Raw genomic sequence first — 20,566 nt, forward strand, 5'->3', positions numbered from 1 at the left:
TTCTGTAGTAATTCAGGGAATGAAAGCCACAGTAATTTTAATCTACCATCCTTCATAAATTTTCATGGTGATCCCAATAAAACTTGAATATTGATCATATCTATAGTTGTTTAGGATTTATTGTTAAAGTGAACTTAACAAGTTTGTAACAAAGACATGAATGCTAAAACATGAATGCTTTGGTCCATCTTAACGATCTACGTTTCATATGGAATCGCATCATTTAAATGAAAAATGTTGTAAATATCTACTCTGTAACTTTATTTGCTTAAAAGATATAGTACATTTAAATTATCAGTATTTTCAGTTAAGCATCAGGTCATCATTTCCTCCACACAAAGCACATTGAACGATGACAGCATGACGCCTTATTGAATCATTAGGTAATAGAATATTTGCTGTAAAGTTTAGTACAAAATAGTTACTTTTGTTTTTATTTATTTATCATAAAGCACATTGGTGCAGGGCTACTGGCCGTGGCATTCAAAGCTAAGAAGGAAAATGTATTGCTATTATGTAAAAGAACTTAACGTTTATTATGTAATGGATAATATTGTTACTTTATTTAGAACGTGAAAGTGGTCAAGCTTTATCTAAATATGTTATAATGTAAAATAACGTAGAATAAGCTGTAACCAATCATATGGACGGCTTCAGGTAAGGGAAGTGCCCTAGTAAGTTAAGTGACGATTTTTGGCACGCGGGGGACGCTGCCGGAGACGGGTCATATGGACAGTGCTGGTCTAGACACTTTAGGGTACAGTGCTGGTGGACACGCGAAAGCGGACGGTCGGTCTTTAGGCAGCTAGGAAGTGAAACGACTTAGAAAATTTCGCGTTGTGTGGTATCGCCGGACTTAATCTCTTAGCGGTGAGCAGCTGCACGCCTGGCGTGAACTCTAACTTCTCGCATAGTTAACGAGGTGGAGTATTGGACTGGTAATTCGCGATGATATTGTGAATGATCGAACTGTGTCAAATGGATATGCGCTCGAGTGTAACAGTAATTCCAAATACGACCACTTTCGCTATTAGTTTGCTTTCTGAATAAACATTACTCTGACCACATCGCAACTGTGCCCTACATCATTTATGGGTCGTTAATTTAGTTCCCGATATTATTATTAATGTTACTATATGTTATATTAACTTTGTATTTCGCAAACTTGATATTAGGCAGACAACTTAACCCAAGGGTCTCAAGTGTCTAGTATAGGGCGTGTAATGCGACACGTGCGGTTCAACCTCTAAAAGTTTGAGAGAAGACATTTCGACGAAGAGGAACCGCATGTGAGCCCGAACATCTTTGGGATGTTATCTCGCAGGATGTACTCCTCACAAACCATAAGTGGGCACTGAGGATTATACTTGACATAGAGGGGGGGGGGGGGGGGAGACGAAACGAAGTCTGCTAGTTGCAAGAGATGTTTTAAATTTGATTACAAAGCGACAAAGAATCAGATGTTAGCTGATATATGGGATGAATATCAACAGCTAGACTTTCCTTGTAAGGGGTTAAGGCTTCACTTCCAGGAACTAACGGAAGTCATTCCAGAGACACGGGTGAGGGCGAAGAGAGGTTGTTTGAATGCAGGGGGTAAACTACTCGACTGTGTTTGGGACAGCTGACAGGGGAAACATCGAAAATTTGAATATCACCAAATGGAAAGTACAGGAAATGGCCAGTAACACGATAAAATTAGTGGATTTGTGTACGGCGCAGGTTAATGCTATGGGTCTTAAGCTACTGAACATCACAAAGGTAATGCAGCAGGTAGAACCAGATTTGCAACAGTACGTTATCATGTTCCATTTGCAACATCTATAATACTCCTCCACATGTTATAACATGCGACTCACAGACACTTATATCGATGTGTAGTGGTGGTTCTTTTGGTGATGTTCAAAACAACAGTCATCACGCAGAATCCGCAGCTGCGATACATATTATCTAAGTTGGCGGTGGAGGACGAGAAAGTAAAAGAATGGGAAGGAATTAATGATATCAGCTGCATTGGGACTTTATGCGGAGTCGGAGGCGACGAGTAAAAATGAGTCATGGACCGGAACTCTAACCCTGGATCTCTTGCTTACTAGGCAGCTGCGTTAGCCACTGCACCACTGGGACACATCGCTTAGTGCAAATGCGTGAACTATCGTGACAAGCTCCCAGCCGACCCTCATTCCGCCTAGCGTCACCTATCTGCAGTCCACGCTCGCATCGATGGGCGATCAACAACCTACAGTGTGGATGCACAGTAGCGTTCGACCTCTGGCAATAATCTTAAATTATGGACTGGGACTGCAGATAGGTGGGAGTGGGGGGGGGGGGGCGGCTGGGGAGCACGTTGAGCTATTTCAGGCATTTGCAGTAAACACTGTGTTCGCTGGCACAGTGATTAGCGCAATTGCCTCGTAAGCAGAAGATCCTATGTTCGAGTCCCAGTCCGCCACACATTTTCACTCGTTGTCGCAGATTCCACACAAAGGCCTGATTCAGTTGATATCAACAGTTTCTTTCCTTTCCTTTCTCCCCCTCCAACTTAAATTTACATCACAGACATTCTCCGCTTTCTGATTCCATCAGGTCATCAACTGAGTGTAACAAGGTGAAAACTAAAGTATTGTTGACATTGGTTACATTTCGTGTCGGTATTGTGCTGAAAGGTGTTTCCAGTCAATACAACACTGCTCACGTATCTGTAATTATAGTGGTTCCAGTAATCATAATAGGAAGGTAAAAATGTGTTGCGGCCATCTCATATCATAGTCCCCTGTAACTACAAATTTGCTAGACCCATAAAAGTCCCAGTCTCATAACAATTTACTGTCACTGGCGAGAAGGCCACTAGAAACAGTAAGCTCAGCAAGGCAATGTGCGACTACAAGCAATACAGCTGGAAGTGCGCGACACACGACAGAGCTAGGTGAGCCTCGGTGGGACTCCATATCATTATGCAAGAATGCATCGTTAAATACGTGTAGTAGTGGGAGAGACTGTTGATGGGTAGGAATAGAGGAGCCAAGTTCGGTCATTATGAATTGATGTCTAATAGGAAAATCCCTTCCCGAGCTGTAAAAAGTACACCACCCGATAGGCCGGTAGGCACTCGAGCAGAAGGATCAATGTCGTTCATCTCGTTTGCACTCAGTTTGAGAGGTGCATGAGCCCCCTCTCATATTTCTATCTTACGATTTTTCTCTCTAATTGCATGCAGTGAAAAGTCGCTATTCCTTCACACGCGGACTTCCCACGCAGCGTCTCTCGTCACCCGGTTGGTCCGGTGACAGGCGGGCTCTGCTGATCTGGAAAGAGTTAAGCCGACGGGTGTGAGGAAGTCGAGTGAATGCTTTGCAGACGCCGACATTGTCAAAAGACACGCCCGGAGGGGTCTGAAGTAGCGGCTGGGCTAGAGGTTCCGTTACTTCGCAGAAACTTAGCGAAAACACTTTCTGGCAGGCTACCAGCGAGGCGTGGGAATGACTTGTGTACCCAGGTAGTTGTGGCGGGAAAATTCCCGCGCTTTCTACAAAATAGTAACTGTGATTGGCTTGCTCAGGGCATAGCTCCGTGACGTAGCAAAATCAGCGCAGAAATTGGCGCCAAGAATCTCCATTGGTGGAATGGTAGTGCTCCGGCAATGGAGTGGAATTTTCCGCCGGTTTTCGAGTTGCTGATCGGAATGTTTAACTGCGGCCACTGTCGTTGGAGCAGGAATGTTGTGTGTTCGGCCTGTACGGGTGCTCTAGGTAGTCGGCTCTCGCCTTTCGGTCGAGGACGTCGAAGCAACCAGCCATCGCCTCCGGTACGCCAAATCGTGTTCTTGCAGTTAAGAAGACAGATTGGTAATATATGTCCGCAGCACCAGCAGACAGGGATTTTTCTAGGTAATTATCAGAGCCCAGCAGAGCGCGGCTGTTCATCTTTTTTTAACTTTGTTCTATCTTGGGTAGGAGCAATTAATGTTGGGTTGGCTATGTATTTTCTCTTAAGATTTTAGTTGCAAGGAATTGGCTCCACATACCACTTCGTCATAATCCTCACAATCTAGTTTAGGGACAACTTCACATTCACAGCGTTTGTTTGAGTATCCAATTTGAGCCAATTTGATGTATTGTAAATGTTTCATGTGTTTTTGTTTATTATTTTGTGTTTAGTCTTAATAAATCATATTGTTATTTTGGACAGAACTTTCATTCTGTTAATCGGTAGAGCAACCTTATCATTCCTCACTATGTTAATGAAACCTTCGTTTATTTAACTTATTTATAAAATTAAATTATTGCAGGTGCCAAACTCTCTTCTACTCCACTGGCAGGGTTGATTAGAGTCAGTTCGCGTATTTTTTCTAATCCTTGTGCAACAGCAAAAGTCGGAGTTAGAATAGGGGGGGCTTAGAGCATCATTTACATATGTAGATTCTAGAAGAATTTAGTGTTAAATACACTGCTAGCCCCGGCACCTTGCAAGTTCTCTGATTGCTGTACGCATGATTGTTCCAGTTCTCGGGTACTTCTCTGGTACAGTATTCGGCGACGATGGCTGCATCTTCGCGAGCTATCAGGAGCCATCTTCAAGACCAGAACGGCAACTGCCACTGATGAGAGTGTCACCACAACGCCGAGCTGGGGTATGAGCTACTCTAACGTTGCAGCCTTCGATTCACAGCCGGCGGGTGAGGGTCAGCGAACAGCACGACATCAGGACAACGCAGTCACCTGGTGGACGGTAGCGTCGATCCTCACGACAACCGACAACTCGGCAATATGCAGTGCCTAGTAAGGCAATAGCGTGAGGCATCACGACATCCGACAACTCCATAACGTGGTGTGGGAAGGCGAGAGGAGCCGCGAGAGGGACCGATAACTCCCGCATCCTCCCAAAGTGCAGTCAGCGGACGAGAGCAGCACACGGACGTGAGAGTCCGCCGCCAGGACCTACCAGAGAACCGAAGACGCCGTCTGGATTGTAAAATTGCTGAATAAACATGTCTTACAATTGATTTTTCTGTTACTGGGTCTGCAGGCGCGTCCATGAACCTACAACGACGATCCTGTACACAGTAACTACCCTGTAATTCTTTATTTCACCCTAGCATATGACATTTATTAATTTTCTCTTCACAAAACTAGATAGCGCACAGGCTGACACGCCGCAGTCGTGTTGTTGAGAAGGTAACTCGGTAACACCGCGATCAGGTACAGAGGATCACACGATGTCGATCTTCCGCCTTGTCGTCCTCTCCCACATGACGTCATTTCGGGGAGTTGTGGATGGCATGGGAGCACATCGCTCTCCCGACTTTTTTCGGCTTTCCAAACCTCGAAGCTGCTACATATCATTCAAGTAGCTCGCCAATTGGCATCATGAGGCTGAGTGGACCCTGTTCCAGTTACGCCATCCAGGAAGACTCACTGACAGCGAAAAGAATTGCATCGCGGTCCTGCGTTTGGCAGTCAGCCACGCTGACCGCTCAGTTACGGCGGTATCCTTATTTACAAGTCTGAGTTCCCTATCTAACGGACTTTCGACGTACAGGGTGATTATAATTAAACTTTCAAAACACCGTAGAAATAACACGTCTGGTCAGAATGACGTCAAATCCCAACCGAATACTATCGGAGGAGGAAGAAAACATATGGCAGAAGAAAAAAATAGTGTGAAAATTGACCAATAAATGGCGCTGCATGTGTCAGAATGTGTAAATGAAAACACCAGTCACGCGCAAGAATCATTGAAGTTGGTATAAACACGCCGCGTAGACGGCTTTTCCTTCTTTCGCGTCTGCGACGTTCGCCATGACTGTCTCAATGCAGGATCGCGCTGTGCTTGTAAAGCTGTATTACAAGAATGATGACTGTTCACACGTTGCTCTGCAGAAGTTCCGGACAGTGAAGGGTTTGAAAAAAGGCGTTGGTCCGATTACTGCCGTGGGTCTGGAGAAAATGATTCGGGAATTCGAAAACACGGGTTCTTTTTGTGTGCTACCTGGTAGAGTGAGGAAACGAATGGATTCGACGTCAGTGGAAGCAGTGGCCACAGCAATGCAGGAGGAGACGAGTGGTGGTGTGCAAACGTGTAGTACGCGGAGAATTGCCCGAACATTGCACATACCCGTGAGCACCGTGCGTAAAATCCTATGGAACATCCTTCTTTGTCATCCATTCAAAATTACCACACGCACGAGTTGCTTCCTGTTGACCTGCCAGCAGGAGAGACCTTCGCCTTAGAATTTCTTGCTTGCATGGAAGTGGACAATGATTGGCCGTGGAAGATTTTGTGGACAGACGAAGCCCACTTCCATCTAACTGGATATGTCAATACACAGAATTGTTGAATATTGGTAACGGAAAATCCACACGCATATCACCCAGAACCGCTTCATCCTGAAAAGGTCTCTGTGTGGTGCGGGTTTACGGCATCACTTATCATAGGGCCTGATTTTTCCGAAGAGACAAGTGCTTCCGGTCCTGTTACCTGTACCGTCACTGATAAGCGCTATAAGTGTCTTTTGCGCATCCACGTCAATCCAGCTCTCCAACGGTGTGGATGGGAACATTTTTATACAAGATGGCTCATCGCCGCACATTGCAAATCCATTTAAACAGCTACTGAAGCGTCATTTTGGAAATGGTAGAATTATCAGCCTACAGTCTGGCCGTCCCGATCCCCTGATCTTAATCCGTGTGACTTCTGACTGTGGGGCTATCTGAAAGTCGTGATCTTCAGTGTTCCGACTCCAAACTTAGCTGCTTTGAAGGCACGCATTGCGAAACACATTCTGGATGTGGCCCCAGAAACACTTCCATCAGTTGTGGAACATGCTGTTTCTTGACTTCAACTTGCAGAAAACGGTGAACAGCATATTGAACATGTTTTGCGCCAGTGACACGGAAATTAATAATGCGATTTGATTTTGATTGATGCTTTTTATGCGGTTTTTGGCCTCAGGCCAGTTAAAACCCGATGTGAGTGATGCTTCAGGACAATTAGAAACCAATTTTTCACATCCGATGTTATATATGACCTTGCCGTGGTGGATGGGCTTACATAACTAACTGTATCACACCTGTGCACACACGGACACTGGGTAGTACAGTATGTTTAACGTCAACGTACACCTTAGGCATTGTTATATGATTCATTTGTCATTTGTAGTCGACCGCTGTTAAATTATGATGCTTACAGTGCCATCTACTTCTACATTTTGTAACTATTTATTTTTCTTCTGCCATAAGTTTTCCTACTTCTCCAATAGCATTACGTTGCAATTTGACGTCATTTTCGCCAGTGGTGTTATTTCTAGAGCGGTTTGAAAGTTTAACTTTAATTATAATCACCCTGTAATAGGAAAATTTAATACATTCCTTCTGTAGTGAACATTTTGCGTCTTCGACGTGCAAGTGATGAACAACGCTGATGTCGACTGTCTTTCCTGACCTTTCACTTGCGTTATCCCTCCTCCTTTTTTTGTAAACAGTGTAGACTGTTTTTATTACCTTATTGACATGAAACTTTAAATCGTCTAGTCGCTTGTCAGTTTTTATTTAAAATTAGTTTTTATACAAATAAAGTGTAACTTCATTTAGTGATATTATGCAAAATCTGAAATATGTGTTGGTGTCCTACGAATGGAATACACCATACAAGCAAAGACACTGAAAGGTCTCTGTTGGATTCCTCTCATGTTTGATTTCTTAAATCTGTTGTCATTTACGGCATAAATTCCTCTTCTAAATTTACTGTGGCGTTTCTGACTATCTGGGAGGAGACTGAGTAGTGGAACGTGTTACTTTTACACATAAACAAGAACGATCTGTCACACTACTACACTTTAAAACACAGTTTATATGTAATTCATGTCACACAGTCTCATACGGAACCTACATCCGCTTTCTTTTATATACTGTATATGATAAGATACTGTCATCCCCCTTCCCTTCTGTGTGAGAGGATGAATGAGCAAATGTATTTCTAGTTGCATGCTTGAGGGTAGCAGACAAGCCTGTCTGCTAGAGAACAGTAGGACCAACGTCGGAACAGGTAGCTACGCTTTCTAAAAGCAAAGAGGTTTCTATCCTTAGTATGGTCCTGCCCGTCCCTTGTCATGTTGGTATAGGAAGCTGCCTCTCTGGTCACTTCCGTTTGTATTGGTGCGGCACCCCTCAGGTAGGAACTACGGCAGTCTGTCCGTGGCGAGCGTCTGAAGTGGTAAGATCTCCGGCTAAGCGCAGGTCTGCTAAGTCCGTAGGACAATGGATTTCTTAAGTTCAGCCTAACTGAAAATTTAATTACCTTTATTTCAGGTTTAGCTCTAAAATATCTAATGTTATCTTAAATTGCAACGCAGTGTAATTCGCGTGTGAAGTTCAGATTATTTTCCAGTAGTTGCTTTGTCACTACTTTGTGAGTAAAGTGGAACCACGTGTTGATCAGTAACTCTAACTAAGATCATCAATCTTAAATGCGAATGTGCGTCAGATTATAACGTCTCGTCTTGACAGTATTTTTCAATATAGCAACTTTTCTTTATGTTCAACCCACGTGGGGTGTACTTTGTGAGACCACTACCATGTGCTTATATAATTGTTTGACCCATCAGGTTAATAGTAAGACGTTAGTAACCAGTTCGAGGTTTTTCTTTTGTAAATTGCTTTTCGATCTAATTTATTTTAACTATCAAAATTATTGTGGAGTTACACGCTTTGTGTAAACCATGTGACCACGTGAAGCATGTGGTGTAATCATCAAAGTAGCCCTCAGCTATTCTTTCTGGGAAGATTTCACAGAGAGTTCGTATGAATTTAGTATACCAGTGTGTGGTAATTATACGACGGACAGGATTGTGCTACCAACGTAATTTCTTTGGGTGAAAATTGAATCGGTTGGTTGTGGTTAATTTCCTCTTGCATATGTTTCAACGTTCTTCGTGTGTTATTTTATGAATGCAGTGTTGTATGCAGTCTCCCAATCTTGGCTCCATATTTGATGTGTTCCATAATATTACAAACTCACATTTTCCACAATCCTAAATAAGGCACCAGTTTATTTATGAATCAAATTTAATATGCTGAAATTTCAATGATCAATGTTAAAATAAATTTCCAAATATAAACTGATTTATTTCTTTTTATTTAAATTCTCCTTTATATATATATATATAATCACCGGTTGTCGTATGACTATTAAAAGATTATAATTAATGTTAGTCTGGTTGGGAATTTGGTAAGCTAGACTGGATACCTGGTGAAACAGTTGATCAGTAATGCGAGGTTAACTTCCCCAGACAGCTCACAGCTTGTAAACCGCTTTTATTGTCCATCAGTACCGCTTGCATAGAAAAATCAAAGCAACAACGTTACAACACCACAATAGACGCTTGCCAATATCTGCGTAACGTCGCTTATAATGTATAGAGAAATGAAATGCACTTACTCGACTGCGAACCGTGGAAATCTGTATTGCCAACTGTAACAGAACGTGTGCTGATAAATTTGTGAAATAATTACTCTGTGTCTCCCCTGTAAGTGGCGGAATTACGTTGGACAACAGTTCGAGTCATTAAAAGACCTACATCTGGAATACATCCGTTAGTAGATTTTTAGCAATCCATACCTATTGCCATCCTGTGTACCTATCTAGGAAGACCGAGTGGCTTGGTGGTTAAAGCTCCAGACTTCAATTCGGAAGGAGAGGGGTTCAGATCCCCGCCTGGTCATACTCGTTTTGATTTTCCGCAATTTCCCTAAAACGCAGAAGACAAATGCCGTTATGGTTATTTTCAAGAAGTACACAGACGGTGTCCTTCTCCATCTACGAGTAAGTCCACTCATTGACTGATCTTCATTTCTGATGACCTCTTCGTCGAAGGTATGGCAAGCACTAATCCCCTTTCCTTAATTCCTAACTCTCGAAACACAACTTTAAATAGTCCTTTTTCTTTTCTGTAAGATGACTAAAAATAAAACACTCCTCTCCTGCGAAACACCTGTGCCACGGCAAAGATTTCTAAATCGCGCTTCGTCAGACTTCAATAAAATAAAATAACTGTAGAAAAATTTAATATCTATTACCAACAAACACTATTTCAGAACGCTACTCCATTTTGTTTCTGTGTACTTGCTATCTGCTATTGAACAATGGAAACCATATAAAACCTTTGTATCTAGAATAAAATTCGAGGCGTACATGACCTTCGGATTAAAAATTTCTTTATCGTGGCAGTTCAGACAGACAAAAAATTTTACTCTCAAACTTTGAAATAAATGCTAATAAATTTACTCAAAATTTATAATAGTGATACCAAAACAGACTGCCGTATGTCATCTAGATAATAGAAAACTTACGTGATTAGTACAACACAGTTTGGGAGCAATCAGAAGTTCCAAAGTTCCATTGTTAGCTGTAACGACACGCCGCTTGATATTCGCACAAAATGAAGAAAGAAAAAGCAAAACGTTAACGTATAAGGAAAGACAAGTGGTGCACAAAAACGCGGCAGTAATTTCAGCAGCTAGAGGGAAGCGATTTGTTCTTACAGTAGATTGTAAAAGAACCAATCTAAAATGTTTAATGATTTTTATGAAGTGGATTACTTTAGAGCACGCAGATAGTGTTGAAAAGTGGAACGTGATATTCAGAATCTGAGAACAGACTTGATGATCGTATGTATGGATGAAAAGATCAGTTATCTCTTTTAAGGTAGATGGGGATGAGTAGGTGTATGGTTTTCGACTGAATAGCAAAATAATTCAGCAACTGCAAAATATCCTTACCAATATTGACAAAACACATAACATGTCATCGAGCGACAGGAGAAACAAAAAGAGACTAAAAATCATCTCTTTGTGAAGTTTTTTTTATTTTTAAAAAATAAAACATAGTGGTTTTTGTAGGCAGAATGCACTTACGTTAAAAAACAATTAGGAGTGAAAAGAATAGCACTTGAAACAATTCTGAAGAGTAAATAAAGTTACATAATGTCAAATTACGAATAATCAAATAGAATGAAGAAAACGTATTGATCTACTAGAAGAAGAATGATAAAGCCCACACAGACCAGTACCCAAAGATAGCTACCCTTACAACGGAAGGAGTAAGGGAACTCAAATCTTTTTGAGAGGAAAATAGGTTTTAGTATGTGAAGCATGTAGCTGATTACGGTTCCTGAAACAAAAGAGGCATAACCCGATAACGCTCGCTCAACGTCGAACTTAGACAACCCTACTGTTATATGGTTTTAAAACAGTCACAGACATTTATAGGTAACGACGTATTGTTATTCATTTCATCCTATACGAAATAAATTGCTTTAATTACCCCCCTCCCCCTACGCCTCCACGTCTGTATCAAGAAACTACGGTTGCTGACAAAGATTTTCAAAGTGATTCGAGTGATTACTCCTAATTTCTAGCAACATTTGTGTCTAATGAAAGTAAGACCTTTAGCTTTCCAGTAAGTAGCACAGCCAAGCCTAAGAAAAAGAGACACTATGACTCTTACTAATGTACTGTGATAAGCACATTGCTTTTTAACAACATTTTGCAATGTTCATATTTTCAGATTATTTCTCATTATATGTAATTTTACGTGGTATATTCTGATAAATATAGCGTAATGCATGTAAGAATTTTTTCAGTCGTACCTGACAAGCAATAAACAGAGACCGTTCGTGTTTTCAGCGATGTATGTTGCGCAACATGTTGCCACAATCGAAGTCGTTCTTTGCACATTTACGTTTCATGCAGCAGTGTAGATTGACATGTTTTCAGCCCCAAGTATCTGTGGGTAAGTGCTGTTAGCGGCTGTAATTTCATATATATTTATATAGAATAAAATACGTTGTATTTTGACAGTTTTCTCATGGTTCGCTCAGTCCCCAAAGACACATCGTTGATGTTCAGTTTCCAGCCGCAAAATATTTCACCTGATGTTATGAAATACTTCATTCTCTGCTTTTTTCTAGCATCATGATTCCTGGATAGGAAGAGTGGACAATAGCAAAAATTATGAAGATAATTAAACAGTAAGAGAGGGCAACAATAGAAACGTTTGGTGAAATCGTGGTCATCACCATCATTGCTATTTGTTTACTAAAATCATCCAGATATTTCATGCCCTCCCCCACCCCTGAAGTACCACAGTACAGTAGTGATAGAAAATAAACAGAGGTCATGTAAAAATTTATCACAAGTCCTTCTCTCTGTTTTAATTAAATATAGTTGCTAATGAAATCACCTACTTTTTTGCACAATCCTACCATGACGAACATAGGCGGATCGATGAACTGTTACCGTTCCTATAGCACAGGCAATCTGATAGTATTGAGAACCGTACATGTAAGTTCTTTTGTAACTGAAAATAAGGAGAAAGAATAACTTACCACAGATTGATGAAACTGTCAGGTGGCAACTTAATTTTACCCACAAGTGATACACTTACATCTGACATCACTGATCTCTCAGAGCCACTGAATTGGAATGTTCTTTCACTGTGAATATGAAGTAGAAAGGGGAATACTTACCAGAGATATAACTACTAAAATATAATTGTAAGACAGTGCTATTCACCTTTTCTTTTCACTTTTATCTGAACTTTTAATTCTACGTCTCGTTTTGTGATCCTATTTCCAAGCTTGTTATACGCTGATAATTCGAATTTACTTTAAATTTTTTTTGTGAACTCGCAAATACAACATATTTCTGTTCTTTTCCTAAATAAAAATATTGTTCGTGATTCAAGTTGGAAGATTCCCTAGGCTACAAAATTTGAATCTGGTTCTTCGTCTCGCAAGACTTTAGTGGAATAGCTCTGCAAAAACCAGTGTATTGTAACTGGACGGTAAGAGATAGTAGAGCACTATAGACCCTCTGCAACTGAATCTATGTACATCATTAATCACAAGAGAACAATTGTTTTACATGCAGACTTTTCAGATGGTCTATCTTTTTATAGGTTCTACAACAATAAAGAGGGAAAAAGGACTTAGCAAATTAAATCTCTTTTTATTTAAGTATTTGGATATCATTTTTTGAGCAGGTTATCACAATATGTTTATCTTTAAATGCACTTTATACAGTATCTGTAAGCACTAGGTCATTATGAAAGACTTCTTTTAGATAATGTCTATAGCATAAGTATTATACAATATTTACAACAGGAAGCACAGATTTTCATATAAATATACTCTGTTATATTTTAGGAAATTTGGTAAAAAAAGACTTATGTGAAAAATATTTACAGCTGCAGTTTAGAGACAGCGACACAAAAGTTTTGCTAAACAATATAAAAATAATTTTTAGATCGATAAATACAATGTATCTACATTTATCAGAAAGCGTATATATTGTACTCAGGTAACAAAGATTCACTTGTTCAAGTGAATGTTTACGAAATACTGCTAAATGGAAGTATTACTCGAATATAATATTTGTAATCGTGTGCGTATTACAAAACGCTAATAAAAGTTGCTCGAACAGTCCACGGGTATACTGCCGGTTCATAGTGTCCAACGGGCACAATATTTCGGCGATCAGACTCAGTTCGTCAGCGCATCTGACGAAGGCGACACGTCTGATCGCCGAAATATTGTCCCCGTTGGACACAATGAACCGGCAGTAAACCCGTGGACTGTTCGAGCAACAAATACGCCGGGAGAAACTGAAGAATCACAGTTAATAAATCTTGTTCTACGCAGAATGCGAGGTAGAAGTTCTGACGTTTCGCACGTATTGTGCAGATGCTGGCGGAGCAGCGAGGGGCTAGCCATTGGCGCAGCCGCCGCGCTGCGCGGCGGCCATCTTGGCCTCGAGCGCCTCGTTGAGGCGGTTGTCCATGTCCTCCAGGTCCGCGACGTCGTCCAGCCAGGTGAGGACTGTGAGGCGGCTCTTGGCGTCCTCTGGCTGAGCGTCGGCCGGCGGCCGCTGCGGTTCTCCAGGGCAGACGGCGGGCTCGCCGCAGGAGAAGACCGGGTTGTCGCTGGCCGCCATCGCCACGTGGTGGCGCGGCCGCCGCGCTCCACGGGGGCCCAGTTTCCTCAGCACCTGCAACACGAAAGCGGCACACGTTAGTCGCCATCTCGCCACGCCCATAAAGTCTGCGTAGGACGCGCTACCGTACATATCTTCCCTTCGATCACGTATGAGTAATCAATCATACTTCAAATGTTTCTTAAAAGTATGTGGTTGAAAATATTGTGCGAGAGAATAGATTCAGTCCGAACTGTCCTTGGTGGTTTCTGTATATGGGCAACAGACCGTGATCTAAGGTACGTTTCAGTACGTAACGCTTCATGTCATGATGCTCGAAACATCATCTCAGGGTATCAAGACTCAGACAGCGCTAAATAAAATGGAAATGCCGTGTGGCTAGGGCCTCCCGTCGGGTAGACCGTTCGCCTGGTGCAATTCGTTCGAGCTGACGCCACTTCGGCGATGGGGATGAAATGATGATGATAAGGTTAACACAACACCCAGTTCCTGAGAGGAGAAAATCTCCGACCCAACCGGGTATCGAACCCAGGCCCTTAGGTATGACATTCCTTTAAAAAAAGAAAAAAAAGTCGTTTAAAGCTCAGACTAAGACTTAGAGGCTACTCATTTTTTTTAGTTTTATTTTTATTTATTTACTTATTTTTTTGTCTCCAATGTCAGCCTTACAACCTTTGCTGAACATACATTTTGTTATACTACGGCAGAAATAGTGTCTACAATGTCCAAATGTTGACAAATAGTGGCTAATTAGAAAATTAATTAAGTAAGGAAATGAATAAAACTGAAAATGCCCAATGAAACGGACATGAAGACATCGCGGCTAGTACAAATACAGAAGAAACATGCTCCTGTAGCAATGAAATGGAATTCGTGTCGGGGGCGACACCTGCTCACGACCCGACGTTCGATAGAGCAATAGAGCCATCTATCGACCCGTTCTCCAGACGTTGGTATAAGACTGGGTCGTCGTCTCGAAATTAACTAAGGGTCCGTAAGTGTGATCGGTGTCTATCTCGGGTTCTTCGTCTATCTCATCTATCACCCGTCACACCCCACCTGGCCGGCGTGTCGGTAAATGTAAGTCGCAGGTAATCAGCGAAGTCTTGCCTATATTTCCCGTGCTGTTGCAGATTCGTGTGCCCATCCAGGAGAAAATGCCAAAAATCCATTTTGTCCTTTTCCGATTCGTTATAGACGTAGCCCACAACCATTCCCCGTAACCATGTAATTGCATTGGTTTTTTGGACCGGATTGGGGGCGGCTCTCAGCTACCACGGGCAGACGTACCGGTAAATAAAGCAACAGCGTCTACTCTTCTGCACTACAAGCTTTATAACACACGTCGGCGCGAATCTGAGATCTTAGGTGGCCGTCTCATGATGTCATGACCCGAGTCTTTCGTGTATATGTTAGGCTTGCTGTACTTGTTTGATTTTGAAATTACTATCCGGGGCTTTATGGAGTTGACTGATGTCTCCCGCATTGGGAAGCGCAACGTTGGGCTCATGCCGTAGACCAAGGCATAATGCCCACATAATAGAAACCAACAAGAACGCAAATACCGGCCTTGATAGCCAGCCTTTTATGGTCTCTGGACTTGAATATTCTATCACTTAAACGCTGCTTTTCATCTTCTCAAACGCATGCTCGAAAGCTCTGATAAACGGCTTTTGCATATATACGAAAAACCGAGCGTTGTGGCGCATTGGTTAGCACACTGGACTCGCATTCGGGAGGACGACGGTTCAATCCCGCGTCCGGCCATCCTGATTTAGGTTTTCCGTGATTTTCCTAAATCCCTCCACGCAGTGCCGGGATGGTTCCTTTGAAAGGGCGTGGCCGACTTCCCTTCGCATCCTTCCCCACTCAGATTAGACCGATGACTTCGCTGTTTGGTCTCCTCCCGCAAACAACCCAACTCTTACCGTCCATATATACGGAAAAATGGGCGGCTATACGAATTGTTGTCATAAATTTTCAACTATCAGAATGAGAAAATAAGGTTATGTAATTCATTTTTTGTTTGTTTGTTTGCAAGCACATTTCTGTAACCCTGTTACACATTGAAAGCACTGAACCACAGTAACGTAGCACGCCAGAACAAAATGTCGCAGCTCATACATAAATAAAGAGAAGTACGATGCGGGAATTGGTTTTCGGCAGCAGCGGAAACTCTGCCGTGTGTCAGGGCAAATCAGATGAGTTATTTAGCATTCTGGATTGGCCTGATACACTGCAACATTTCCACTGCTGCAGAAAACGAATTACCGCACCACACTGCTCTTTATCTACGAGCTGCTACATTTTGTTCTGGCGTGCTACGGTACTGTGGCTCAATGATTACAATGTACTTGCAAAGAAACAGAAAAATAATATGCACCTGCATTTTTTCGAGGTGATAATTACAACTTTTTGACTACCCCTCGCAAAACTTTACTTGGCTGTAATTACATCCTACTTCTTCGTCATCTTCTCGCAGACTTGTAGTCCGAAGTAGTAAATACCACGCGACGACAATTACAAAGTACGTTAAACATACAGTATTGAATGTACATCCAAGCGGCCACAATTACAAACTGCGTTAAACATACAGTATTAACTGTAAGTATAACATAGGCACTTGGTAATTATGAATAAGTGCCATATTCCACTTAGAGCTTTTAAGTCCGTCAACTGGTGATGAAACAGTCGAAACTAGCAAGACGAAGTTTGCGATGTAAATAAAAATGACTTTTCAAAAATTTTTCCGTGTGACTGATGGATTAACGGGTCGGCATAGATTTTCGATGTAGCTCCTCTTAACTTAAAAGACAGACTGTCGATCTTTTTTTTATGTAGCAGCCATCATGGAAATGTAACATCATCGCATTTTTCTGTTGCACTGATACAATAAACTCGTGTTGAAGCTGTTAGTCCGTTGAGATATCGCTGGTAAACGTCAATCATGAATCACTGGCTAACGTACTGTCTGCGAATACCACCTTGTTCAACAGGTTTTAAAGAGCCAACGTCGTCATTTATCGAAAGTCTGCCATGGGTAGGTCTGTTAACAATGATGAATTGCGGAAGCCTTTTGACGACAGATTTTTTCATTGCTTGGAGCTGCGAAAAGTGCCGTATATCAGTGTGTTATGGAATACAGGTACAGTAATTTTGCTCCATCGTCTGTCCTACCTACACAGCACACAGCAACTTAGCCAGATATAATGTCAAATTTTGTTGCGATCATATGATATAAGACATGAATTTCCTTGATTTGAATATAGAGTACCTGTGCTACTGTGGGCTGTATACAATAAAAGCGCATGATACCTTATGTTTTATTATATGCTGTCTACGGACAAAAATACTATTTCTAACATTAGCATATAAAAGACATCCGAAGAAACACTTTGTCTGATCTTATGATCTCAGAATAACATCGATTACGGTGAAAGACAGGTAGCAAATCACACTTGGAAATATAACCAAATATATTTATGTAAACAAATGCACTTGAGAATGAGAAAAAATTGTCAAAATGCGTTGTGCTAAGCATGAAAAAATGCCTAACTGCTGCAGTTTTTCATTATTTAAATCACAAACGCAACTGATGTGCCACTGCACTGAGCGCCTACTTAAAGTTCTGAATTCGAAACAATGTTATATAATAGTTGCGACTCAACAATAAAAAGCAAAAAAGAGCACAATTGCATATGTTTTTAAAAATGGTTCATTTCGCGGCGCAATCAGACGTAATTTCAACGACAAATTAACGGTTTTGACCGTCACCGGCCGTCTTTAGATCATAAGAAGGAAGCCTATCCATTCCCAACTCCTGGCATTGTCCATTGACAATATAGTTTTCTCTAAGTGCTCAGGAGTGAAGTACTGCTCCGTTCTTATGATGTGAACATGGCCGGAGAGCACCGAAACCCGTAATATCTTGTGTTGAAATTATGTGTAAGTAGCAATGTGCTCTGGCTTGGCACTGGTGTGACAAAGTACCTGCTGTCGGACGACGTGTCTGGCGTAGAGGTCATAAGTTACGTACACAAACCTTCCTCGTGAATCAGGAAGTCTATTGGTGAAAACCGTATGGCAATGCCTACAAGTTTTCCTGAGATTGGGCTTCCCACACAGAGAGAAAAACGAGGCGGGTTAGTTTTACTTACAATGTGTATAGATTGTGCTAAAAAGTAACAATTTTTTATCAATAGAAGACGTTAAGAACTTTCAGCACTGCAGCGCATCAACAATCTTAAGTATCGAAATAATTAAGGAAAATCTGCCTCGATTGCACAAACTACCTGTTGTTCACCTAGGTTTCAGCGTGGGTAACCACACCTTCTTCAGAACAAATATAAAGCAGCTTGCCTAAATAGGCATAGTCAAAGGCTTAAATCAACACCTACAACGGCAAGACCCTATAAAATGTTTTTTACAAATAAACGGTACATATGTACCAAGTCAATAATATTACTTATCTCAACCTTGTGTGTGCTGCCTGGCCCCACCTAACGTACGTTGGTCACAGGCTCTCCACCGGACTGAGGCACCGCAGGCTGCTCAAGCGCGGCTATCGAAATCACTGCGCATGCGCGATGCCAGGAAACGCTCTTCTTATGCATGGGAGCGGGATTACAAAGTTAACACGGACCGGGGCCTAACTGATTGCCAATACAAAGTTAACACGGACCGGGACCTAACTGATTGCCAAATTTTGTAACCCCGCTCCCATTGCCAATTTTTGGTAATCAGTTAGGTCCCAGTGCATGTTAACTTTGTAACCCCGCTCCCATCGCCAATTTTTGGCAATCAGTTAGGTCCCAGTCCATGTTAACTTTGTAATCCCGGTCCCATGCATAAGAAGAGCGTTTCCTGGCATTGCGCATGCGCAGTGATTTCGATAGCCGCGCATGAGCAGCCTGCGGTGCCTCAGTCCGGTGGAGAGCCTGTGACCATCGTACGTTGGCTGGGGCGAGGCAGCACCCACGGGGTTCAGATAAGTAATATTACTGACTTGGTACATATGTACCGCGAATTTGTAAAAAAATTTTATGGGGTGTTGCCGTTGTAGGTGTTGATTTTAGCCTTTGACTATGCCTATTTAGGCAAGCTGCTTTATATTTGTTCTGAAGAAGGCGTGGTTAACCACGCTGAAACGTAGGTAAACACCAGGTAGTTTGTGCAATCGAGGCGGATTATTCATAATTATTAAATCGCAGACGTGTCCAACACATCTGAAATGTCGTTTACGAAACTGCATACGCTGCATAATAATGACAAAATAGAATGCTCTTGCCGGTACAGGGCGGACGCGTTGAGTTAATGAGGTGATAACAGAAGCAACAACGGCGAGACTACAGCAGTGGCAGCGACGATGCCGAGCGGAGAGCGAACTCACCTTGGCGCACGTGGTCCGGGCGGCGAGGACGGCGTGTCGCAGGGCGGCTGTGGTGCTGCCTCTCGCCATGTCTGCGGGGTAATAACACCCCGCGGGCCGGCGCCGGCTTATATACAGCGGACAGGGGAGGGCGCCGCGACAGCTGGCGACGCCGCCCCCACCGCCCCCGAGGCGCCGCACGTCGCGTGGCGCGGCCCAGCTAAGCGGCGCCGCGTGGGAACCCGGGCCGTTCCCACAGGAGGAGCGGCCGCCACGCGTCACTCGCCACCGCTGCCCCCATCGCTCGCATCCCTGTTGCGTCGCCCACGGGAGTCAGCTGCGCCAACCTGGGCCGCGCACCCACCTGCCGCGCGACACAGGAAGCTGCAAGTGGAAGCGGCGTCGACGTGCGGGTCGGCCCTCGGCCAGTCCGGAAGTCATTCTCCCCCTGCCGGCCCGCTAATGCCCGCCTCGGCTCTCCTCGCCTCGCGCCGCTTTTCACTCCTGCCCGCTTTCTTTGTCGGGCAGTCCGCAGCTGCAGTTCGCAATCGCTCGGTCATTCATTCAGCCATACGACTGCAAACAACCCACCCTGTAAAACATGCGTCGTATCCAAAATTACTCTGCATGCAATAGGAGATTAAATGCTTATACGAATTTAGAATTAATTTTAATGCCTTCAGCTGCTGACAGGAGTTGATATACCGGGTGATCAAAAAGGCACTATAACTCAGGACATGCTTTACAGTGCTGTTCACAGCATTATTTCTCGACTACAGCTATTGTTGAGGAATGATGGTGGACATATTGAGCATTTCCTGTAAAGAACATCATCTTTGCTTTGTCTTACTTTGTTATGCTAATTATTGCTGTTCTGATTAGATGAAGCGCCATCTGTCGGACATTGTTTGAACATTTGTATTTTTTTGGTTCTAATAAAACCCCATGTCATTCCAAGCATGTGTGTCAATTTGTACCTCTCTATCTACGAGTACATTATTCCGTGATTTATTCAGTTTTCAAATTTATACTGACTTTTTGATCACCCGGCATATCAACGGGGACAGGTGAAAATGTGGGCCCCGACCGGGACTCGAACCCGGGATCTCCTGTTTACAGCCGGCCGAGCGGTTCTAGGCGATACAGTCTGGAACCGCGCGACCGCTAAAGTCGCAGGTTCGAATGCTGCCTCGGGCATGGGTTTGTGCGA

At 42.8% G+C, this 20,566-nt stretch overlaps 1 protein-coding gene across 1 annotated transcript; it reads right to left on the reverse strand.

Moving 5' to 3' along the window:
- Positions 1–13,616: 13,616 nt before the first annotated feature.
- LOC126426696 (uncharacterized) lies at positions 13,617–19,446 on the reverse strand. Its single transcript, XM_050088649.1, has 2 exons — positions 19,378–19,446; positions 13,617–14,042 (listed from the first exon to the last, which is right to left on the reverse strand). Exons 1-2 carry the CDS (start codon positions 19,444–19,446, stop codon positions 13,761–13,763), a joined length of 351 nt encoding a protein of 116 aa, XP_049944606.1. The 3' UTR covers positions 13,617–13,760.
- Positions 19,447–20,566: the final 1,120 nt, after the last annotated feature.

This window comes from Schistocerca serialis, chromosome 1 (genome assembly GCF_023864345.2).
Source record: "Schistocerca serialis cubense isolate TAMUIC-IGC-003099 chromosome 1, iqSchSeri2.2, whole genome shotgun sequence".
NCBI classification, from domain to species: Eukaryota; Metazoa; Arthropoda; class Insecta; order Orthoptera; family Acrididae; genus Schistocerca; species Schistocerca serialis.

Coding starts and splice junctions, on each gene's coding strand:
- LOC126426696 (XM_050088649.1), bottom strand. CDS start 19,446: ATGGCGAGAGGCAGCACCACAGCCGCCCTGCGACACGCCGTCCTCGCC. Junction 14,043..19,377: donor CCCGGACCACGTGCGCCAAG/GTGAGTTCGCTC, acceptor TTCGTGTTGCAG/GTGCTGAGGAAACTGGGCCC.